Source organism: Stylophora pistillata, chromosome 4 (assembly GCF_964205215.1).
Source record: "Stylophora pistillata chromosome 4, jaStyPist1.2, whole genome shotgun sequence".
Taxonomy (NCBI): Eukaryota; Metazoa; Cnidaria; class Anthozoa; order Scleractinia; family Pocilloporidae; genus Stylophora; species Stylophora pistillata.
The window spans coordinates 19,731,568-19,756,685 of NC_142522.1; the positions used below are offsets into that span (position 1 = coordinate 19,731,568).

Below are 25,118 nucleotides of genomic sequence, written 5' to 3' on the forward strand. Positions count from 1 at the left end.
TCGAGAGCTAATTAATTTCTTGAGTGATTTATACATGATTTGTCTGCTATAAAATTGACACAGCCAAACCTCCTGGCGAATGTCTGTAAATTTCTTTAAATTGCAGCCAAGTTGATGCCCATTATCACTTAATATGGAGTATCGAAGTCTCCTTTTGACTTCAGTCTTATTTCTCTAAAATCTAATAGGTGTAAATCATCCACTTTCATAAAGTGGTCAACAAAACTCTCAACATTATTTTGATCTGACTTCATTCAGTCTTGTTCCCAGGGGATACAGGCCTTGGGAAATACTTTGGTTTTTGTCCTCACCGGTACTATCAGCTATACAGGTTCTTATCAAATTGTCAGATAGCTCTTTTACCGCCTCCTGGTTAGCTCAATTGGTTAGAGTGCTGGACTGCTGTGCGGGAGGTCGAGGTCGATGGTTCGAGCCCCGGCCGGACCAACACTCAAGGTCTTAAAATAACTGGGGAGAATGCGCTACCTTTCTATAATATCAAGAAATGGATGGACATTCTATTCTTCTCGGATAAGGACGAATAAACCGTAGGTCCCGTCTCCTGCATCTATTAATTAGTTAATTTGGTTAGGCAGGTGACGTTAAAGAACCCACTCACGAGATTACTGTGATGTGGTCTGGCCTGTTTACTGGGAATTGGGGGGAGGGGACATCTTCAAATAAGTTTCCTTCGATTGTTTGTAAACTGCTGATGCAGTGCGGCCAAAGTCCCCCGAAAAGTGTTGTGATGCGCATTTGATCATATCCACATGTTAATTTGCGCAATATAAATATATAATTATTATTATTATTTAATAGGTTGAAAAGTAAGGTTGTAAATGGTGTATCTGATGTTTTTGGGCAGTTGGAAGGATAGATGAAGTCAAAATAATTTTTATTGAGAAGCCCCAAAATATTATTTGATTTAATTCACATTTAGGCATCAGGTTAGGCTTTGTTTTTTGTACACAAATCTCCAGTTATGGTGCAATTCTCATCTGTTGAGGTTTAGGGGTAGTTTGACCAAAATAAAGTTATCAGATTTTAGTAAAATTGTCCACATCATAAACGATGGGTGATGATATTTTCGAGACTGATGATTGAAAAGAAGATTCTTTTCTCTGATAAAATCCATAACCATTCCTCCATTTCCCCCAACTTATAGCGACCATATCTCTAGTTATCTTACTTTTCTTAATGTGACGATGACATTTTGTGTTTCAGTAATCGGTCCCGCTGGTTGTGATTTGTGAAAAAAACTTTTCATTCAAGACAAACTTCTGTTAACTTTTATTTTTTGCTGAAATTGCAAGTACATTGCATCGGCAGTTGAATCTCTAAAAACGCTCAAAGGAAAGTAAGTACGACAACTGCACTCGCTTAGTTTAGATAGCAGTGACACGATTAAATTTCTTTCTTGCTGAAATTGCAAGTTCTCGTTCCATTGTTTATTTCCGACGCGTCTTCCTCCTTCACTTTTTTAGCGGGAAACCCTCACAGGCGCATAGCAGCGGTTAGTTGCTTCAAACTAAAATTTACCAACATGCGCAGACAAATTGCCTCTCTGCTCTTGGGGACAAGAAACCCTATCTAGTCCCAATCTACCCCGGCCTAAAGTTCTCACCCTAAAACGAGTGGGAAACAGACAGCTTCTAGTCTGTAGGCTGCCTGTCCTTTCCATCATTCCAATCCTAGACTATGAAATGCTCAGTACTTCGCCACTTCGTCCTCTCACCACATTTTTAAAGACTATTGTATCAAACCATCTGGTACACTTTAAAATTTAAAATATGATGTTACACAATAAGGATTAGCTGTTTACCTCTGTAGTCCAGTTTTCTTCTGTCCCAGTGGTTCTGGTTCGGACGGTGGGTAGTGGCCATACACATCAGGTGACGGTGTCTTGACGATTGGCAACACACTTTCAAAGGTCTCACTGCTACCAACCTCAGCGGTGAAATTCGCGGATGAATAAGATCTCTCTTCTTGAGTCAGCTCCTCTTGTGTCGCTGTGACTTGTGTCACTGGCTGATTTTCCTCAGAATGTGCTGGTGGACTGTAGCAATATAAACAAAGGTCATCTAAAATTTATCCTTGATTAATTTTCTCTCATTTGTTTTCAAATTCTGTGAAGAAAACAGTTACAGGGACTTTTGTGGCTCTCTTCCCCTCTGTTGACTTGTTAAGTATCCAGGTGATTATGTATCTACACTTTCCTCTGATTTTTTCAGGGGAGGGGTAATCTTTGCTTGTGACCATTCCCAGTGTGCTTCGGTCGATATTTTTTTGCATGCCATTAACTCTAAGCATTAGATTAAACTTCATCTATTAGCGATTAACTTAGGTAAAATAAAAACACCGGAGTTAGTTATAACATAGGCGCACCCCCTTAAATATAACCTGTACAAAAACAAAATTACTTGTAAATTACAACTAACAATTGCGATGGAGAGTTCCTGTGGCTCAGTGGTAGAGCACGGAACCCGAAAGTCTGAGATTCGATCCCAATGGGTTATCATAATTGTTTTTCCTTATCCAAAGCTCGTAACACGACGAAAAAAAATCTTTCTCGACATTCAAAGTAATTTTTTAATTCAGCATTTTTCTTTCCAAGTCTATTTGTTTATCATTCGTGCCACTTCTACTTATGTCATATTCTAAGGCTCCCTCCTGCATCCGAATTTATTTTACTCTACTCTGCACTATGTCCGCACCTTTCAAAATTCATAGAATCAAGCTGGTTTGACAGATGGCTTGGTCCTGCAGGCGAGCAGGACAATGGCTCCTCAGAACCTGTTGGAATTACTATTGGATATGATGTAAACGTGTCATCTTCCATTGGCTCGGAAACGTCAACCTAACAAATGACGACAACGAAAAAAAAACATCAACCTTTGCTTTCCAATAGAGATCAGTACTGGCCAATATTGGTGCAATGTTTGCATTATGTTTTCAAGCAGGCAGGCGGGTGATTTCAGTATCTGAGCAACTGCGCTCCAACCTCTCCCCTAATCCAACATTAACCCTCATGTGTTGGCAGTTGACTGTTGTTGGGTCAGGGGAGGGGTAGGTACGCAGTTGCTCTGATACTAACGTTGTCCCTGAGCGGGTGTTTCTTTGGTAAAATTTCAAACTCTCCAAATTAACAAGCAAGGAAAGGATACAGTGTGGTCAGGGTAAGTTAGGTAAGGCTAAAAGCTTAACAGATAAATTATATTCATCTTTTTGCAATTAGTGTATACGCTCACGTGTTTGTAGAGATGTGCACACACAATATACACTATACATGTCTCCCTGCTCGAGGTGATTGAAACTGAAGCACACATTTCCAAAATTGCTATTGCCCAAGTTCTTGATGCTTTTCCAAAAACAGCAAGTGAAATGATGGAAAATACAGTTTCTCTGCTATTGAACTGAGGAAATATCCGAAACAAATATTCTCCTTGGGCTCTGTGGATTTGCCATACAATCCAACTATTCAACAATAAATTCACAAAAAAATTTAAATATTGTTAAATGGAATTTACAAAAGTAAATGGCTTGGAGCTAATCTTCTCATTAGCATTTTTTCTGGCCTTCTCTTAGCATATTAGCCTTCTGTTAGCATTTGTACAGCGTTTGTGTACGTTCTGTAGCATTTGCAGCAACCATGTGGTTGTTGGAGACCTAGGGCCGTCCTTGTCCAGCAGTACTCCTCACCAGTGCATGCGTTGTTCACTCCTGTGCTTGCATTGTGTTCGCTGTACTATAGCGTGGCGTTATCATTCTTGAGGAGAGCTTCTTGGTATTCCTTCCCATCTCCAATTTATTCAGTTATTTAAATATGTTTATTTTTCTTCCACTGAACCTTCGAGCTCTAGTGGTGTGGGGTGCTCGTGGCTGGTAGCGGATTGGGCAGGCCAGTCGGGCGTCCAGCCTTGGGTGCGACCGTAGTTGTAGCTTCCTGGCCCCTTGGGCACCTTATCTCTCTATTTGCGACTTGCGCGTTAATTATTCAATCGGCCTACGACAAGTAACACAGATATTTGTGCACTATGTACTCCCAAAATACGACAAAGGATCTAATTGATAAAGGTGATCTTGAAGTTCCCACGCTACACACGTTTTGGCACAAGCTAGGAAAACCTTCTTTGACACACAGAGTGATTGCTAACTCCTGAACTTTGTGGGAAGATGAATGTTGCCTTTTCAAACACAACCACTTACCTGAAATTCAAACTGTTCTGGGAAGAACTTTTCATACATGGCCAGATCATCTCTTGTTTTGACTTGTTTGGTCTGATTAGAGGAGTTCACCTCTGGTTTTTTACCCTTGTTACCACTTTCAAGCCCTTCTTTATCATCTTGACTTGCACTACTACTACTCTCATCTTCTTCTTCCTCTGATTCAACATCAGTAGACTCACCTATAAATGGAGCAGACCATTTGATTACAAGTTGATAACATTTGTGTATTGATAGGACTAAGCCCAACTGCTCATAAGGGACTGAATTACAGGTAACAGCATTTAAATAAATCAGGGCTCGACATTAACGATAGCCAACTAGCCACAGACTAGTAGAAATTCAGTTTTGGCTTGTAGTTTTCAATTTCCACCAGACAGTTTAGCTGGTAGACAAACTGAAATTGTCGTAACATCTAAGACGTCACTAGCCACTTGGCTAGTAAGTTGAAAAGTTAGTGTCACGCCCTGTAAATGTATAAAAAATTAGAATATCTCAGAAATTTATTTTGGAGTGGAAAGTTTTCTGGTGGTTACCAAATAATAGCATAACTAAACAAGAATACCCCTCTTACCCCAATCAGTTTTCAAACCCCTTAACTCACAAGATCTGATTAATTCTCTCCTTTGGCAGGTACACATTTCCTTGTACATTAATTACAAATAAGAGAATTTGGTGTTAGATCGAGATAACAATCTCTACCTGATAAGTTTGAGTATTCTCATTACCTGTTTGCTGGATAACTAATGGATATGACAGAGAAAAGGTGTTAATCACTTCTGGGAGCTAAAGGGTTAACCGGATAACTGGAAACATTCACTTTTGTTGTTGTTTCTGTTAATATTTGCTTCAAGAAAAAGAATTATAGAAAGTGAAAAAGGAACTTCTCTTCATTTAGCACTTCTCCTGGGTCCCACTGAAAAACCCATTTATTTATTTATTTCACAGCCTAGAGAAAATTATTGGTTACACCCATGATTATTATTTTGACTCTAAGAATATCAAGTTGAGAACAGGGAGAATTCATTGAAAGGGAATAGCTAGTAAGTATTCCAGTTACAACGAATCACCACAATTCTGTCTTATATGCATGCACGATGGTAAACTGAACTCCACTGGAAGCCAGAATGCTTTCAGTAGTTGAAGAGTAATTTTGTAACCCAACCCTGTAAGTAAGAAAACATCTTTATTTTTAGCCTGCTAAGGGATTTCTCAACTGGGCAAACGGCTTTCTGCTTGTTATTTTTCTTTATCAGTTTATCATTTTAGCCAGTATGTTTGTGGCGAGACAAATACATACAAAAACAAATTTTTGGGGTTGGGCATTATCCAATGTGAAACAACAACAGATTTTCAAAGTTGGCATCTGACCTAAACATAACTCCACTATACAGAAGAGGGTGTTTCAACCAAGACATTTTAATCACCTTCACCGCTATCATCCAGAAGATCTTCAACAGCTGAATGGCCAGCACTGTCTAAATCTAACAGAGCAAATGTAAGTGGTGATGACAAGGTTGACAACGGAAGCTTGTTAGTTGGAAAACATCTTCGTAGAATCTGGCTACTGAGATTGTTTACCCCTTCAAGCTCACGACCTGAAACAGAGCAACAAAGAATTCCTTGTAAAATGTATTCAAAAGCAAAAAAAAAATGGTCTAAAAAAAATTCTGTGAAACATCAAAATTAACTCACAATCTAAAGTCTCCAGTGATGATGTGTACAGAGTTTTGATACCATCAGCTTGGATAAATGCCTTTTTACCACTCCCTAAAATCCAGAAATTTAACCATACCAATAAATCTCATGTATTTACACACACAATGCCTTCAACACTATTGATCCTAGCAGCATGCAGGATGTTAGCACACTAATGCATTCTCTTCATAACACTTGTATAGCACAAATGACCAAACAAATAGCATCTCTCTTTGATACTTCGGTCCATTAATTCCCAATTCGTGACAGCAAGTTGACTATCAATTTCTTGAGATAGCTTAGGATAAATTAGGCCATTTCTTTCTTCCAACATTGAAACAACTATTGTAAATAAAGTTGAAAATGGGGTAGCAAGACAAGAGGACAGCCAGTTCTTTGCAGCCTACCAAGATATCCAAAGCAAATTTCACAATCAATATTTCTCAAGGTTTCTTTTTGGTTTACATGTCAACTTTTCAGGCAATGTTTAGGTTGTACAATCAAGAGAACCACTATAATTAACAAATGGTAAACACCACAGCATGCACTATTGAGTTATGGATGCACAAAGGGGGTTGCTAAGCATGAAAGAAGCATAAGAGTCGTGCAAGGCGACAGCCGAGAGCGATTCTAGCTTCTTGAGTTGACTCAATAGTGTACACTGTGGCATTTACCATTAATTTTGTTTAACAGCACAACACTGTTACACTGTAGCAAAAGAGTTTTCTTTCATTAACAAATCTTATACACCGAATCGAAATATGGCGTCCACTTTGAATTGCCATTGTTCTGGACTTACTAGCCTCTCACACATGTGATAATCCTTTTGTGTTTTCCACATGAAGACAAGGCTAGTAAGTCAAAAACAATGGTAATTCAGATTGGACGCCATATTTTGATTTGGTGAATGTGACCAGAAAACACAAGTGCATGTGAAAAATTAGTCTTTGCCTTTGCTCACGTCAGTGTGCTTTACTTTGGTTAGTTATAATTATTGTCTGTCCTTCAAGAAACAACATTTACCAGACAAATGAATTAAGGGGGTAAGTTTTTAAAGAAACTGTGCTGCTGCATTGGTGGGGGTAACAAGGTAATTTAGTTCTATCAACTGAGTTGAAATTGTAAATTGGCCACCGTAAAGAGTTAAAAAGCTGACTTTTCGAGTGTTAGCCCTTCATTAGAGTGAAGGACTAATGCTTGAAACAGCAGCTTTTTAACTCTTTACGGTGGCCAATTTACAATTTCAACTTGGTCAATATAACCAAATTAATAAGTAATCAGTAGTCTCCTCTCTTAATCCTTTAACCCCTCAGAGTGACTAGCATCTTATTCCTCTATACATCATCACTTCTGAATCAAACACTGAGGTAATGAGAATATGGGAAATGAACACCCACTCAAATAGCTCTTAATTGTTTAACAAACTCTCCTTGTCAATACCTTAGGAAATGTACAAAGAACAGTATGGACAATATGCACACCGATGCTAGGAAGTAAAGTAAAGGGTTCACCTACTTGACATGGTGATATTCTTGATCACATTTAGAATAGCTTTTCTGATGTTTGCTTGTCTGTGATGATGATCTGTTCTTTGCCAATCACAAAACATTTGTAACAGCAGTGGAACAACTCCATGGCTGACTGCTTTAGAAGCACAGCTCTCTACAAATAATAAAAAAAGTTGAATGAAGTGATTACCCTGTAGCCCTTGCTTATGAAACTTTGCTACTAGTCTTCCTATTTTATCATAAGCTGAGACATGGTAAAAGCAACTGTTTCTAAGTTGTACTGACTATAATTTAGTAATTAAAACTGTCCCCTCTGAAGTGACTTTAACCTTTTAACTCCTATAAGTGACCAAGACAGAATTTCTCCTTACAATATATATATATATCTTATTAACCAAGAGGGAGGGCCGTACTGGGAGAATATTGGCCCGAGGTCTTGACAGTACGTACCGAGCGTAGCGAGGTCTGTACAAAAAAGACCTAGGGTTGATATTATTCCAGTGTGGTCCCGAGCAAGCTTGGTTAATAAGAGATTTATTATACGACCGAAGTTCAAAGGGACACAAGACTAGTGCAGTATCATTCGTGACCATTCGGGACAGTGCCCAGTCCAATACTTAGAGAATATTGGACCAGCAATAGAGCATTTTGATTGGTTGATTTTAGTTATTGGCCCTCTGACTGCCAGCGTCATGTAATAATTAACAATTATTCCACGAGCGCGCGTTGGATATGAGATGATAGATAGCCAACGAGGCGCGTAGCGCCAAGTTGGCTATAATCATCTCATATCCGACAAACGCGAGTGGAATAATTGTTTTATTAAAAACCCTACATTAAATTATTAAATTTTATTAAATTTTTGGCTCCCTTTCAATTCTAAGCTTATGCATACGCTTACCATATCGTAGTTTATGGTCTATTGGCTCATATACCATAATGGCTAAGCCAATGAAAAGTCTTGAATTGCATTATCCAATGATCCAGTTTTTAATATTAATTAATATACAATATCAATTAGACAAGGAAAATATAAATTAGGGGATTATTTCCTGTAATTGACCCTATACCAAATTCTACTGGTAACATCATAAGAATTATACCGTGGACAGCAAGGAGAATTATTATAATGATAATAATAATAATAATATAGATCAATTTCTATAGTGCGTCTCCATGTAATGCTCTAATGCGCTTTACAACACTGTACGGAGGACTTTTCTAGACTGTCGGCGGCAAGAAGCACCTGGAGGCTACTTGACAGATTTTGAGCAGAAACTGAAATTGGTTTCAACAGATATCATAAAAGTAACAAAGGTGCTAAGTTTCTTTTGAGTGAATTGTCCCAAATGCTGTATTAAATAATTTGTAAGATACAAAACAATCACCATATACAATATGGTTTTCCTTGAATAAGGTGCAAAAAGTAAGGTCAAAGGGTCCAGTCACCATAGGCAAATAACTCAAATGACATGGACCCCCTATGGTCTGACCTCTGGTTAGCGACCACCTCCCATATGCGACCATCTACATTTGACATATTGGTTAGTTGCTAACAAGAGGTTAGACTGTGTCTACATTAATTTTTTTTTATTTTATTTTAATGTCTTCTTCAAAAGCTATTCTTGTATTACATTTGTGTGTGTGTATGTGACTGTGTACTTATTAAAATTCTTACACACAAAGTTTTGTATATGTTCTTATTAAATTACTTACAAGATAAATATCCCATAATTAACCAGAAATGAAAAATTACTTATCACCACTAATTAAATTAATTGTATGGATTATGTTGTGTGTGTTTAAGAATTAAATTACTTTCACGGTAGTTTCTTATAGTTAACCAGTAACTAAAAGTAAAAGAATTAATTATCGCCATTTAAAGACAATTCTTTGTAGGATTTCCATTTATTACGGAAAGAGATAATTCTATTAGATTTAAAAGCAATATATTTTTCAGTTTTGTATTTGTTTTCAAGAATTCTCTTAAAGTGACTAATCGACAGTTTAGTATCTTTAGACCTACAACTCCATAAATAGCTTTACATTAGAATTAGTACACAATTGACTAGATCCATCCCCTCCTTCAAGATTCCGCTGACAACATCACTTAGTAAACGACTTCAGCAACTACTAGTATTATTCAAAATGTTGGCAATAACATCCATCCAAAAAGAATACAAAAAGGGGCAAGTAAATAATGCATGGTTTCTAGTTTCTTTGGTATCTTGACAAAAGGAACAGTTAGGGCTTGGAATACAGCTTATTTTAAAAAGGATTTCATTGGTAAAAAGAAGGGAGTTCAGTACTTTATATTGAAAAGATTTCAAGAAGGGCTTGCTAAAAACTCTTATGGGCAACAAAAAAGCTTCTAAAAAACAGTTATCGTCAGATCAAATTCTTCTGCTATCTTGGCCCATTTCTTTGGCTTTTCATACTTAAACTTTATCAGAAAGCTATAATCATCATGGCATTTAAAGTTCTCCCGATCAAGAATGGTGGTAAAGAAGGTGGATGTGTACATAGATTCAATGGCACTGCATGTTTCAATCCTGTCCAGGTAAAAAAAAATTCAAATTCAAAAACTTTTTTCCTTCAAAACTGTTAAAGGAGTCAATATTTGTCTTGTCATAAAGTAGATCTTTGGTATACTTAATACCTTTTGATAAACATCACTTAAAAAACACTTTTACCATCAATATTAATTTCTCTGTTGGTCCATATAATATATTTATATTCACCATCACAATTGACAAGGTCTTATAATTCTGACCACTATAATAACACTTCATAATAGAAATCAGGTAAAATAGTTTTTTAACAGCATAGTTACAGTTAAATACAAATATTCCCCACTGACCACTTAAGAGATCATTGAGATAAAGTTTCTAAAAACTGCCACAACTATCATCAGTTATTCTTTTTAATCAAATTAACCTCAAGGCTTTAACCATGTTTACACCACCAGAATGGTAGAGCGCATAAGTGGAGTGTCTAGTAACCTTATCTTTTCCATTCCATAGGAAATGAAACACTAGAGTACTAAATTCTTTTATAACTTCAGGTGGAGTAGTTAACACAGAACTAGGGTATATCATTTTTGAAAGTAAAAAGGCCTTGATAATCGTTACTTTACCATGGATGGTATATGTAGATACATATAAGTATAATTAATTAACTAACATTCCCATTATTCAGTATAAATTACGTGGGTTGTAATTAAATAATTAAACAAATAATATTAATACTAAACAAAATAATGAACGACAAGAAAATGAATTTACATGAATTATCAATCTTTCAATTAAAAAAAGATTTTAAAATTGAAAAAGAAGACTTTGATATATTCTGTGATTTCAAGTGCAGTCCCCCATCCTCAATAAAACAAGTCCACCTCTGTTCCTTATTTTACCTAATTAGCCCTTGACATATTTTTCAGTCAGCTTAGCTGTCTGGTAAAATCTGCTCAACAGAAACTCAAAATTGCTTTCACATTTTGAAAGAGGGTTACCTCAGGGCACAAATGTGCTTCAAAGAAGTCAAAAGAACTTGATAATTATTTGTAACATACTTCTGAATGTAAACTGTGGTGAGCAGAAAGTAACCTCTAAATTGTAATAGCTGTGACATCAAACAGCTAACATGTCATGGCTGTGTTATGTTCATTTGTGAATATCTCACTGGATTAGAATGATTCTTACTTTTCAGGTAACTGCTTGGTCTTCACAATTACCAATATTTGTTACAATATCTTGTTATCTAGTGGATCATAATCTTAGGATGTTTGAACTTGTACAATTTTGAAAAATGATGTGCAACAACTGTGACATAAAGAATACTGAAAGACCACTACAATGATAATCAGGTTATTCATTTACATGTAGCTCAACCAAAATGCAGCTTCCAGATACAAAGTGCTTTAAGATTACAAATATAATTATTAATTTGTTGTTATTAATTGTGTTATAAAAGACTTTGAAGAATGCAAAGAGCAACAAACATAGATAGCTTGAATTGAACATAAACATTTCCTGATGATGGCATCTGACTTGCAAATAATCATAGTTGGCTAACAATTATATCAGCTGCCTTACCATAATATTAACTCGTGAAGATAATGGAGTACTCACTTGATTTTACAAGGGTAGCAATTATCTCCAACACCAGTCTTAAATAACAAAAGGAAAACACAGCAGCGTCAGTTCTTGAAGGTAACACGAACCCAATACTTAAAGGGGCACTGTAACAGCTATTATGAGGTAGGCATTACCTTTAACCTTTTAACACCCAAGATCTGATTGCTGATTCTTCCCTGTAACTGCTACACATTTCCTTGTAAATTGGTTGGGAGAATTTGGTGTGAGAGCAAGAGAAAAATTCCTCTGATGAGTTTGAATCTTTTCCCTGCCTGTTTGTTGGATAACATATGGGTATCATGGGGAGAAGTTACATGTTAATCACTGCCGAGAGTTAAAGGGTTAGGAATTTCAATTCTAATCAACTTGTACAAAGCCAATTATCCTTAAAAAAAAATGCAAAATGAGATTAACTGCCATTTAGTTAAAACTCAATGTAAACAGAGAAAATAGGAAAATAATTTATGAAAACTAACTGTAGTACATGTAAATAACACCCTAACTAATTTCTTTTAGGAAATTACCAGGCTCCTTCCACATAAACCAGTTTTTATTTGGAAATGCCAATTTCATTAATGAACAAATGCACAACAAAATGGCTCTGTAACAGATCTGATGGTGGTCTAATAAATAAACATTTCAAATGCAAAACCACCGGTATTTAAAGAGCTAAAAGGCAAAAATGTATTCTTACTTTAAACAGATAACCCTCTTGTGACCACAGCTGGTAACCACTCTAAACAGAACACTAACAGCTCCTGCTTTGGCCAAGGCATTGCAGTTAACAGCTTCAAAACAAGATGTGACATTACACTCTTAAAAGAATCAGGAAAGCTTGAAGGCTCTAATCTAAGATATCTAGAGAGCAGAGTTCTAAACAAAATAGCTTTCTCATATCCTCCAACAACTGTAGCTGGCTAAGGTCGAGTATCTTGGCTTGCCTAGAGCACAGCCCCGGTGACAAAGAGAGAGCATACGTAGCCAGTAACATTCAATTGAGCCTTGTTTGAAATTGTAATATTATTCCTTTGGGAGAGAGCATGTCAGAGTTGTCAAGGAGAAGCCAGAATAAGTTGACCTTGTAGCACCCCCACTAAACAAGGGTTTGACATCAAATAATGATATCCTAATACTGAAAGGTCATCACTATGCCAGTCATAGTCAAAAACTGGGGGCTCAGTGATTTGGGGTGAAGTGCTTTTTACCAAACAATATCTAGGTGTGCAGGAACTTTTCAACCATACATCGGGAACTACTCAACCAAATAAAATAAAATTTAGAAGAGTGATTTAACTATGACTGCAACTTAACACAGGCTAATTTCAATAACTTGGTCAATTGTTCACATAGCAGCAGTTGTTATGGAAACCAATAAAAATGCATCTTTGAATATTTTTGAAAATGCGCTCTTCAATATTTTATAGTAAAGGCGCAATATAAATAATGTTATAACTGTTATTGTTATTATTGTTATTGTTAAAAAGATGTAATTTTGTGAATTATAGTCAAAAACGATGAAAAGAATACATGGCAGATTTTGATCACTTGAAAAACAACTTACAATTGATCTTGCTTTCTACACAAAGGCAAAGAAATTCAGTGGAGATACCCTGAAGAGCTTCAGAACGTTATGACCTGTTTCAAGGATTTCATATTGTATTTAACTTTACAGCTGCAATAACCAAGAAATTTTAAGAAAGGGTATAAAAGCTACTTTCACAGAACCCAGTTATTACAGCTTTTATTAGGCAATCATGCAGCTTGAAGGAAAGTCATTACCTGTGGGGTTAGAGCACATAAGCATTAATGGAAGCTTTGTAGAGATAGCAGTTGAAAGCATTCGGTGCCTGGGCCTCAGGGAAAAAGCAAGTTCTGATGTAATCAACAAGAATACCTGTACATGGAAGGATCTAGAATGTATCTACCGCTGAGGAGAGGAAATATACACATCATCTGCTATTTGATACAATGAAAGACCTTTGTCTCTTGTTTAAGCAGATTTGAGACAGAGTTTGTCACCACAATTCAAGTTTTGGGGACAGCTTCACAAACATGGTGTTGCTTCTTCTAAAGTTAATCAGAGAGCAATGCATGAAGGACACTAAGAGATACATCTCAAGGTGACAGCTGAGATAAACCCTCAATTATACTCTATTGAAATAACAAAATACTGTTGTAGGCTTCTGGTACAGCATGGACATGGAGATCCTGATTGCAAGGAGTTTTTTGGGTGATTAGCAAATTAATGAACTCTGTTGAAAGCTCCAGACTGCAAGAAAGTGATTGAGCTCTGACAGGAGCCTCTGATCATAAGATGTTAGTTGGTCGATCAGGAAGGCAATGACCTCTGATAAGACCTCCCAGTCAAAAGATACTTGTAGGTCAACTGGGGAGTCAATGAGCTCTGAAAAAGCCCCTAATCAAAAGACATTATTTTGTTTATTGACTGGGGAGTCAATGAGCTCTAATGAGAGCTCCCAATCACAAGAAGTTTGTTGGTTGACTGGTGAGCCAGTGAACTCTGATAAGAGCTCACAATCACAAGACATTTGTCGGGTGATCTGGGTTACAAATGAGCTCTGATAAGGGCTCCAGATCACAAAAAACCTGTTGGTTGATCAAGAGATTCAATGAGCTCTGACGAGAGCTTCTGATCACAAAAAGTTTATTGGTCGATCGAGAAATTCAATGAGCTCTGATTAGAGCTTCTGATAACAAAAAGTTAATTGGTCAATCAAGAAGTCAATGAGCTCTGATAAGAGCTCCTGCTTCACAATCACAAGATATGTGTTGGATGATCTGGGTTATCAATGAACTCTGACAAGAGCTGCAGATCACAGGAAATTTGTTGGTCGATCAAGAAATTCAATGAGCTCTGATTAGAGCTTCTGATCACAAAAAGTTAATTGGTCAATCAAGAAGTCAATGAGCTCTGATAAGAGCTCCTGCTTTACAATTACAAGATATCTGTTGGATGATCTGGGTTATCAATGAACTCTGACAAGAGCTGCAGATCACAAGAAATTTGTTGGTCAATCAAGAAATTTCTGAAAAGCTCTGATTAGAGCTTCTGATCACAAAAAGTTCATTGGTCAATCAAGGAGTCAATGAGCTCTGATAAGAGCTCCTGCTTGCAGGAAGCTTCTTGGTTGATTGGGGAGTCAATGAGCTCTGATAAGAGCTCCCAATCATAAGACATCTGTTGTTTGATACAAGTTTCAAAGAGCTCTCATAGAAGCTCCCAATTGAAAGTAGATTTGTTGGTTGACAAAGAGAGTCAATGAGCACTGATAAGGGCTCCTGATTACAAAAAGTTTGTCAGCCAATAAGGGAGTTGGTAAGCTCTAATAAGAGTTCACAATCACAAGATATTTGTTGGATGATCTGGGTTATCAATGAGCTCTGACAAGAGCTGCAGATCACAAGAAATTCGTTGGTTGATCAAGAAATTCAATGAGCACTGATAAGATCTTCTGATCACAAAAAGTCTATTGGTCAATCAAGGAGTCAATGAACTCTTATAAGAGCTCCTACTTGCAGGAAGTTTCTTGGTTGATTGGCGGGGGGGGAGGGGGCGGAGTCAATGAGCTCTGACAAAAGCTCCCAATCGCAAGACATCTGTTGATGATATAAGTTTCAACTAACTCTCATAGAGGCTCTCAAAAAAAATTGTTGGTTGATCAAGAGAGTCAATGAGCTCTGATAAGGGCTCCTGATCATAAGAAATTTGGTCAATGAGGAGTTGGTAAGCTCTGATAAAAGCTCCCAATCACATGATATTTGTTGGTTGATTGGAGTGTCAATGAACTTTGATCAGAGCCTCTGATTACAAAAAGTTCATTGGTCAATCAAGGAGTCAATGAGCTTTAATAAGAGTTCCTGCTTGCAAGAAGTTTCTTGGTTGATTGAGGAGTCAATGAGCTCTGATAAGAGCTCCCAATCCCAAGAAATGTTGTTTGATATGAGTTTCAAAGAGCTCTCTTAGAAGCTCCCAATTGAAATAAGATTTGTTAGTTGATAAAGAGTCAATGAGCTTTCATAAGGGCTCCTGATCCAAGGCTGTGCTCTAAGGAAAATTAAATGTAGCCCAGTGCTTTGAAACTGTGAAATCAAGGGTGCCCAGCATATGCTTTGTGCGAAAAAAACTAAAATTCCAGAGTCGCCCAAGTGCGAAAGTAAGGCGCCAGGGGCTCTTGATCACAAGAACTTTGTAGGTCGATTGGGGAGTCGAAGAACTCTGATAAGAGCTCCCAATTGCAAGAAGTTTGATTGTAGACTAGGGGATTTAATGAGCTCTGATAAGGGCTCCCTATTACAAGAAATTTGTCGGTTGATTGGGAGTCAATGAGCTTTGATAAGGGCTCCCAATCATAAGACATCTGTTGTTTGAAATAAGTTTCAAAGAGCTCTCATGGAAGCTCCCAATTAAATAAAATTTGTTGGTTGATTGAGAGAGTCAATGAGCTCTGATAAGGGCTTCTGATGGCAAGTTTGTTGGTCTATAAGGGAGGTGGTAAGCTCTGATAAGAGCTCCCAGTCACAAGATATTTATTGGTTGATCTGGGTATCAATGAGCACTGCCAAGAGGTTGAGCTCTGATAGGAGCTTCTGATCGTAAGATGTTTGTTGATTGGTAAAGGAGTCAATGAACTCTGATAAGAACTCCCAGTCAAAAGATATTTGTTGGTCAACAGGGGAGTCAATGAGCTCCGGAAAAAGCTCCTAATCAAAAGACATTTGCTGATTGATTGAGGAGTCGATGAGCTCTGATAAAGCAGGGCTAAAAATTGACGGTCGCACGGTCGCCAGTGGCGAGTTAAAACTGACTAGGGCGACTAAAAGTTTAAGTTTGATCGCCCGATGGGCGACTACATGTACAATCTCGAAAAGCTGTAATGCAATGTAAATTATGAGAAGTACAAAGTTAAAAATAAAACCCAATATGTAGTTTAATCGGACTACCTTTCTCTTCGTTTTTTGCCTGGACTCTAACATCGTCCATTTTAGTAAATTTTTAGTTTTGAAGTGGAAATTCCGAGCCGTTTTCACCCGGGTGTTTTCACGAGCGATCCACATTCAAGGCGCCATTTTGGATGCCACGTGACTCTCCCCCAGACTTCCGTGCGGGATGGTTTCGAAACACATGTTTTCGCTTTTCGAACATACTTTTCGGAAATCCTGGGCTACTTCTTTTTGGGATGGGCGACTAAGAATTCAAGTTAACTGGCCCAACTGGCCACCAAGCACTGGAGTTAATTTTTAGCCCTGATAAAGGCTCCTGATCACAAAAAGTTTGTCAGTCAATAAGGGAGTTGGCAAGCTCTGATAAAAGCTCCCAATCACAAGATATTTGCTCGTTGATCTGGGCATCAATAAGCTCTGACAAGAGCAGCAGATTACAAGAAATTTGTTGGTTGATTGGGAGTGTCAGTGAGCTCTGATAAGAGCTTTCAATTGCATGAAGTTTGTTGATTGACTGGGGAGTCAAAAGCTCTGATAAGAGCTCCCAATCATAAGAATTTTGTTTGTCCATCTGAGTGTGAATGAGCTCTCAAAAGAGTTCCCAATTGCAGGAAGGTTTTTGGTCAATTATGAAGTCAATATGCTCTGAAAAGAGCTTCTGATTGCAAGACGTTTGTTGGTCATGTGGGTCCAGTCAATGAGCTCTGATTAGAGCTCCTGATAGCGAGAAGTTTGATGGTAGATTGGAGAAGTCAATAAACTCTAATAAGAGCTCCTGATGACAAAAACTTTGTAGGTTGATTGGGGAGTCGAAGAGCTCTGATAAGAGCTCCCAATTGCAAGAAGTTTGATGGTAGACTGGGAGATTCAATAAGCTCTGATAAGAGCTCCCTATTACAAGAGTTCTGTCAGTTGATTGGGAAGTCAATGAGCTCTGATAAGAGCTTGCAATTGCAAAAAATATTGTTGTTCAATTGGGGAGCCAATGAGCTCTGATAAGAGCTCCCGATCACAAGAACTTTGCTGGTTGTTTGGGGAATCAAAGAGCTTACAATGTATGTGTGGGATACTGTTGGCTCGATCCAAAAGCAGCAGCCAGAAGATTTGGGTCTTCTTAATTCTAAAAACCAGAGAGTGGAAGAGATGAGGTCATTGGTAAGAAAACATATGCATTCTAATTCAGTTGGATTTGGGAGCCATCATCAAAGATGAACATCAAAATGTTTGCAATTAATTTTGTCAAAGAAGACTACATGTAATGTGAAATATGCTGACCAGAATCTTTCAAAAGTAAGTGTGGACAGAAATCTAAATGTTCAAATGCTTTTTTTCAGTCAATATCAAGAGATATAAAACTCAGAGAGATTCTGAAGTACAAACTGTTCTCTGTTCCTTGCACTTTGGCACAGAGGGTCCCTGAGAAAAGCAACAAAGAGAATGCTAAAAAAGTACCCTTAAAGAAGGAGTTGTTGTTCTACCAATAATTCATGTACATGATACTGCTTAACCATCAATTGCATTCATTATAGATGGAATGGCAATTGGTGAGAGATTTCAAAGAGAGTACCTAATGCTAGAAGTTGGTGCCATCAGGGTACTTTGAAATAGTGAGTGATGGCATATCACTGACACAAAATGGAGAACATCATATCCATAAAGAGGAGGCAGACATAAGAATGTTTCTCCATGTACTGATAATGATGTAGCTAGATTAGCAAAAGAAAGGCCTGGGGGGCTTTTGTGAATAACAAACATGCATACTAACATTTACAGGACTTACAATAGGAGAGCAATTACCAAGAAGTTGTTCAATCTGCCGAAGCTTTCATGAGCTCACTTTATGCTCCTGCATGTAAGGCCGGTACAACAGCAGATAATGTCAGAATAATTATGATGTGAATAATTTCTTGTATTCAACTGACTACCTTGTTACGTACCTTTAAATTAAAAGTAGGAGATTGGAAACTGGTTGGCATATAGAACTTCAACATCACTACCAACCTCAACTGGGAAAATGGGTATTTCTCAATTTCCTTTTTTTTTTTTAACACATTTGTGACAGGGGCTTTGTATTTTTCAAGCCAACAGTATCAACCATTTATTCTTGTCAGTATAAATTAAGTAAATTAGCAAAAACAACAATTCATCCAAAGCAATAATGATTACAATTCTCTTTAATCAAGAGTCAATAAAAAATAATAATTTTAGCTACATTTCACAAAACCAAGTTTATCTTGTTATCTTATTACCATTGCCATGGTAACAGTTCACCTAGCTGCAAATAGCCCCCATCAAGTATCTGGAAAAGTAAGTCCACTACCTCCACCCCCCGTCCCCCCCCCAATATTTAACATTTAGTTGAGCATTTCAGGAGATATTGCTAAAAATTATCTGAACCCATAGATATTGGTACAGTTGAAACTGTATAAGCAGTTACCCATGTAGAATGGTGGGGTAACTGCCTAATATTGGTTGACCGCTTAACAGGATCTACAAAATAAAGGTGACAATTTTTCCCACAATTGACCTCTTAACATATAAAACTTCTTTCAATAATACTGCTAGCATCTACTTTGGGAGATGAGCATGGATTCAAATTTACTTTTAAGATTATTCTTGGTTTCCTTTGAGTGATTCCGTTTTTTCAAGTGACTGTTCAAAACAGGTAGAGGACAATACAAACCAGTAGTTTGGACTCAGTAAGTGGTGTGACCATGACCACTTGATAGAGGTGACCATCAAATAGAGCGAAAATTACAGCAATTAAGGGGAAACAAATAAGGGAATTTGACAGCCGACTGCTTCAAACTGTGCTGTTTAATAAAGGTTCCACTGTACTTCTAAAAGCACCCCCACCCCACCCTCCCCCATACACCAAAAAAATCAGTGTGTAAGTCACTGAGTCACAATTTGTGACTGCCTGACACAGCAATGATCTATGGCTATTGGCCCATCATAATCTTAAGTCAAACTTTTTGTGTAGTGGGGGATGCTACATCAACTTAGTGGCCAAAGTCAAGATTTAGGAGACAACATGAATTGATATTAATGATTTGTAAATCAAGCCTCTATCTTATGATTTCAGAGGAGTCAGAAGATGAAAGAAAGAATGAAACAGAAACTGGTGACCAAAAAGAACCAGGTGAAGAATAAAATCCTCCAATTTCTGATAGTGCATGTGAGCATGAACAGAGAGTTAAGATTTAGATAAAAATCATGCTATCATTCTTTGTATATAACATGAAAAAACAAGAAAAGGGTCAGTAGTTTCAATAAGACCCAGCACCCACCGGAGCTCCGGCGGGTATTCTGTTGTGAGTCACTGGGTATATTTCACCGTGCTCAAGTCGTGGTCACCACGCTCAAGTCGCACTCAAGTTGCTCTCCAGTGGGTGCTATACTGAGGTAGCCACCTATTTCAAATCTTATTGAAAGTACTGAGGGTGTTTTGGCCCATTTTCAAGTAACAAAAAAACAATACATGTTCATTGTATATTTGTAATGTGGTACCAGTGCTATTTATTTTTATTAGCTGCTAATTCAAAAACAGGAACAGTCAACCTGAAGCACATAGCAAACATAATTGCTTTAAAAAAACAAAGCATAAACAAGCAATAAGGAAAAGAACTTTTCCTTAGAGAGCCACATTTCTAAATGTATCTGGCAAAGTTAAACATGTACAGTTTGATAACTTACAATTGGCAGAGTAAAGTTTAAGGACTTGTAAAGCAGGTTGTAGAACCTTAAAGAATGTTGTATTGTTCTTCACCATATTCATTGTGACTTGGAGAGCACCGGTCAAACGAGCTTTCACACAAAGTTTACGATCTGTGAACAAGCAGAAAGTATGAGGTACAAGTAAGTAAAAGAATATTTGAAAACAAAAAAAAAAAAAACATTCCAGAGAATTTGCTTTAACATTTAATTGTAATTATATCTTTAAGCATGAATTTTTCAGGTTTCCAATTTCCATCCTTTTTCATATTCTCCAACCTAGCTCCCCTTGTTTGCTTTGTGATTAATTATTACTTATTACTTATTTTATATTCCAGATCAGCATACCTAATACACTGAAATCTTCCTCAGAGGTGTTTTTCAAACAATTACTGAACTTAAAATATTTTGAAAAGAGGCACTTCATGTCTGTAACCAAGGGAGCGTCATTTCCTGTTTAGAACTGATATTTGATTTTCTAAGCCAGGCCTCTTTCATGAAGATGCATGATGATAACAGCACTTCAGAATAAGTGCCCTGCACACTGAATCTTTCCTACCCGTTGAGACATTATTCACCCAATCCACAGTGATTCAAAATAAGCCCTTCTGTGGTTAACATCTGAATCCAGGGTTGTAAATCACAGTTAACCTCCCACAGACCTCACTGCTTACATTTTAAGGGATGATTGACACCCGAGTTCCAGCAATATCTGTTTAACTGAAAATATTACTTTGTGTCGACTTGCATGTATCTAACAACTCACCTTTGGGTCCTACTTTTGTTAAAATGACATGGCAGAGCAGCAAAACCTCTTCACAAAGAGATGCATCTTTACTAGCACTCACAGTCACTCTCAAAATAATATCCACAGTACCCTTGGCTGCAAGAACAGATGTCCTTTTACCTGTTTAAAGGTAACAAAACAGTGTAAGTTTCTGAGAAAGTTCTGTAAATGGGCAGAATGTGAAAGCAAAGAAGAAAAGATGGGGCTAATTGATAAGATTAAAAATGTGTATTGATACCTTCCTTGTACACTGTACATTGTTCAGTAAATAATGGGTCATGCTCCTAAATCAACATAAATTTCCACAGCTTCTCACAGGGCTAAGATTCTTTAAACAGTAGCTTTTATTTATCATTAAGATTTTACTTTTCAATCAATGCACCAGATCACCCTACAAGCAAACTTAGCTTTGATAATAATATCAGCACAATAAATGTTTTGAACCAGGGACTAACATTTGATTGTGTAGTCTGATTGTCCAAGTGAGCATAGTTCTGATAAGGACTATTGTTGGTGGTGATTGATATTTTGGAAAAACCTTTAGTTCCCAGAAGTCATCTCATTAGTGAAGAGTTGTTATTGCCAGTTGAGTGTCATACATGTAAGTCCTGTTCTTGTAAACTGATCAGTCAGTTTAGCAGTAATGTTATTAACTGTAAGACTTGAGTTTGGTATGTGGGTCCTGATTGGCTAGTTTTGATCTGTCTGCAATTTTAAGGTTGTTCTGTTCCTCTGTAGAGTAAATGCTATGAATAAACTCAAGTCATTTGTACAGTGCCAATAATTGTTAAAACCTTGTCATTAAGCACAAGTCAAACTCTACAACTTTCACACAGCGACCTAATACAGTTGAACCTGTAGTGGTCACCCACGGGGAATAACGGGGTGACTGCTTAACACAAGTTCCACAGAATAGGAGTATTGTAAAAAGTGATAAAAAATGCCATATATTGCAATCATAATTACTAAACAGATTTTGGGATATAAACATGGATTAAATTTTACTTGAAAGATATTTCTTAGTTTTTAAATGACCCTTTGATACAGGTTGTCGGGACTCTGTTAAGGATGACCAATAATCACCAGCTAAAGAAGCTTTTGATTGTTAAACAAATTCTCTCTATCAGTACTTTAGGAAATGTAAAGAGGACATAAAGGAGAATAGGCATACTGATGTTACATTATAAAGGGTTAAAAAAAAAGGTACCTGTGGTTAACAGTTCACACAGACAACCCAAAATGTTCAGCATGAGTTGAGTATCTGCTGACATCTACAAGAAACAAAACACTTTCCTAAATTTTCACTTATACATCATCCACAAAATGAAATGTTTATGATTGAAAATATAACATAAAGAGGTTTACCTCTAAAACTAAAAGCAGTGTTGACAGTCCATCTCTAAATTTTGTGGTCAGATCCTTCCGACATTTTTCTGCAAAAGCGTTAAGTAAAAAGTTCTTACGTGTTCATCGCAAAGTGTAGATACAATTTTTTACTCAAAGTTGCCAAGCTGACACGAATTTGGTTTTCCCTCGTTTCAGATTATTGCAATGCATGAATGGTAAAAGTTTTTTGACTAAACATCGGTTAAACAGTAAATAGTGTTTACAACAACAAAAAAACGCATGATTGATTGTGCGAAAAAAGAATCTTACTAATTATATTAACAGTGAAGCTATCCAACTGAATATTTCGTTTTCAGTATGACTGCCCCATAAAGATAATTCGCTTTTTTGCTGAGCACATCAACGGGATCTAGCTTAAGGGGATAACTTACTAAGAGCAGGCTAGTAGTGGAGAAAAATAGGTTTTTGAAAATTTATCATTTCATTTTACCGTGCTTGGTAACAGTATGTTAAATTAAATGACAATAACCGTTACCTTGAGAAGACAAAAGTTGCTGAATTTTATTCGTAAGGTAACGCAACTGTTCCACATCAAGCTTCTCTTGATCACATTTGGCCTCGGAACCAGCGAGACACAGCTTTTGTAGTTGCTCTAGTAAAGTGCCTATCCTCGCACTGCTCCTAAAATAAAATTCGGCCAGAAGCTTACACAACACAAACACTGGTACGGATAAAGGAAACACTCCCAGCGAATGTTGCACAAAGTGGAAACTTACCCCTTGGAGCTTGTCTTGCTCATGGTCTTTTCAACTTGAGCTTTCGTATAATTTTCATCCGATTTCGTAAGATACAACTAGAAGATTAGTAACAATACCATCAACACAACAAACAACATGGACCAAACGTCACGTCATAATCCAAAGATTCTAACTCCCTGTCGTATCATGGCTGCTTTCAACGCGAAAGAATAAAAATATCGCGGTGTATAGTCAAGTTTCCTTGTGCCCGTTGATCTCTTGAACATATCTTAACTAACAAAACAATCTGTATGCTCTACTCGGGTGGCAGTTTTCCTGTTATCATTCCGTTGAGTATACAAGCCCAACACTTGGTAAGAACAGCCATTTTGAGTTTTCACGGCGTGAAATACTGTTATCTGATTGGTTTAAGATTTACCGAATACTGCGGGCTCAATGCGTTCATTGCTCTTCAGGCTTGCGGGAAAGTTCACTATTTTAGAGAGATTTAGTACCGCCTTCACGTGAAACGGCATACGTCCTTTTGCCATTTCACTTTTCACCTTAAATAGCGTGAATCTTGCTGCTTTAGCTTTGCGTGACTTCACGTCATGATGGGTTTGAAGGCAGCCTCGTATGACGAACAAGGAATAGTTTCGGTGCCCTTTTTCCGGCAGTTAACTTCTCTTCTGTGAGAGAAAAAGTGAAGAAGATATCTTACTTAGACGACAAACGCGAAACAGGTAACTTTCACGTACAAACGGCGAAGCGCAACCGGCAAAAGTGAAAAAATGGTGGGAAAACAAGGTCACGTGGTCACTCTTGCTGTTCACGTTTCTAGTAAACCCAGTGCTGTATGCTTCCGTAAAATTAAACTGTATTTGCTCATAGAGGTTTCGGCCACGGAGAAAAACGAATTTTAACAAGGGAAAAATTCTGATGGGAATGAATGACGGTAATGAGCAACTTCAAGGTGAAAAACTACACCTAGGAGACTCCGAAAAACTTTTAGTAAGCAAACCACGAGGTTTATTAATGTGGTCTATAGTCTTTCAAATTTGCTATTAAAACTCATCATTGAAAAAGTACAGAAGGGACATTATTAGTTTAAAGTAACGTAGCCTCATAGTGGGCCCGTCACGTAGTCGTTCCTTCCTAAGGAGGGAGGAGTAATTTCGTGTCGACCCTGAGAACGACTAAATGAGGGGCTAAGTCACGCAAGTGACAGTCGCACTGATTTTGCTAACGAAATAGATGCTCTCATCTGATTGCTATCTTTTATAAGTGGCGACTGATTGGCTATCTATTATATGACTTATGCTGGGAAAAACCGAAATGACGAACATAAGTGGTTTCATACTAAAGCAGGGTATTGAAGGCTACAGGTCGTGGTAAGTACTGCCTTTCCAAATAATACCCCCATATGATTTGCTGCTATTGCTTTACAGAGATTAAGTAAATCACTCTGGTTTGCAGTGTCATTTTTCAAAAGGGGTTCAAATCTCGATCATGTTCTAAGTGATGTGATTAATGACTTGGCGGAAGAGAATTCTGACATGAGCGATAAAAACCGAGAAAGATAATCATAAGAAGCGAAGTCGGTTTGACACATTTGATTTCATTTGGACCCACTAGAACACGAGTTAAATTTATTGATCAATTCATGTTTTACTTGCACTGTTCATGATGATCTCTTTGAAGCTGTTTTCTCGGAACGTTAAAATTCTAAATTCTCTGAGTTAACCGTAACGCCATGTGCTACGGCGCCAACCTCGAGGAGACCTCAGACCGTAATGGAGAAAAAACATTTACCGAATGCCTATTACAAAAAGCATACATGTAATTCATTCATTTTTTCTATCACTGAAGGAAAGATAAGGGGATTTACCAACTTTTTAAGCGCATATATGCATATATGCATGTATTTCGGTTTTGTACGTATAACTTTGTTGTGACTGATGATGGATTTGAACACGCAAAAATGAAACGTTTTGCTTTCTTACAG

At 37.4% G+C, this 25,118-nt stretch overlaps 1 protein-coding gene across 2 annotated transcripts in view; it reads right to left on the bottom strand.

Annotated features, from left to right (window-relative positions):
* Nucleotides 1–23,369, bottom strand: part of LOC111332929 (cytosolic carboxypeptidase 1) — a 37,143-nt gene extending 13,774 nt beyond the window's left edge. The window contains exons 1-14 of one of the 2 annotated variants that reach the window (XM_022938416.2): nucleotides 23,153–23,369; nucleotides 22,912–23,057; nucleotides 22,395–22,462; nucleotides 22,237–22,300; nucleotides 21,009–21,149; nucleotides 20,225–20,356; nucleotides 12,261–12,354; nucleotides 11,561–11,598; nucleotides 7,438–7,584; nucleotides 5,920–5,994; nucleotides 5,652–5,822; nucleotides 4,207–4,406; nucleotides 2,715–2,857; nucleotides 1,823–2,056 (exon numbers count right to left, since the gene is read on the bottom strand). In XM_022938416.2, coding sequence (XP_022794151.2) covers nucleotides 1,823–2,056; nucleotides 2,715–2,857; nucleotides 4,207–4,406; nucleotides 5,652–5,822; nucleotides 5,920–5,994; nucleotides 7,438–7,584; nucleotides 11,561–11,598; nucleotides 12,261–12,354; nucleotides 20,225–20,356; nucleotides 21,009–21,149; nucleotides 22,237–22,300; nucleotides 22,395–22,462; nucleotides 22,912–23,057; nucleotides 23,153–23,175 — 1,676 coding nt within the window. In that variant the 5' untranslated portion in view covers nucleotides 23,176–23,369. Of the gene's footprint in view, nucleotides 1–1,822; nucleotides 2,057–2,714; nucleotides 2,858–4,206; nucleotides 4,407–5,651; nucleotides 5,823–5,919; nucleotides 5,995–7,433; nucleotides 7,585–11,560; nucleotides 11,599–12,260; nucleotides 12,355–20,224; nucleotides 20,357–21,008; nucleotides 21,150–22,236; nucleotides 22,301–22,394; nucleotides 22,463–22,911; nucleotides 23,058–23,152 lie in introns of both variants that reach the window. The other variant, XM_088757318.1, reaches the window with a different exon arrangement.
* Nucleotides 23,370–25,118: the final 1,749 nt, after the last annotated feature.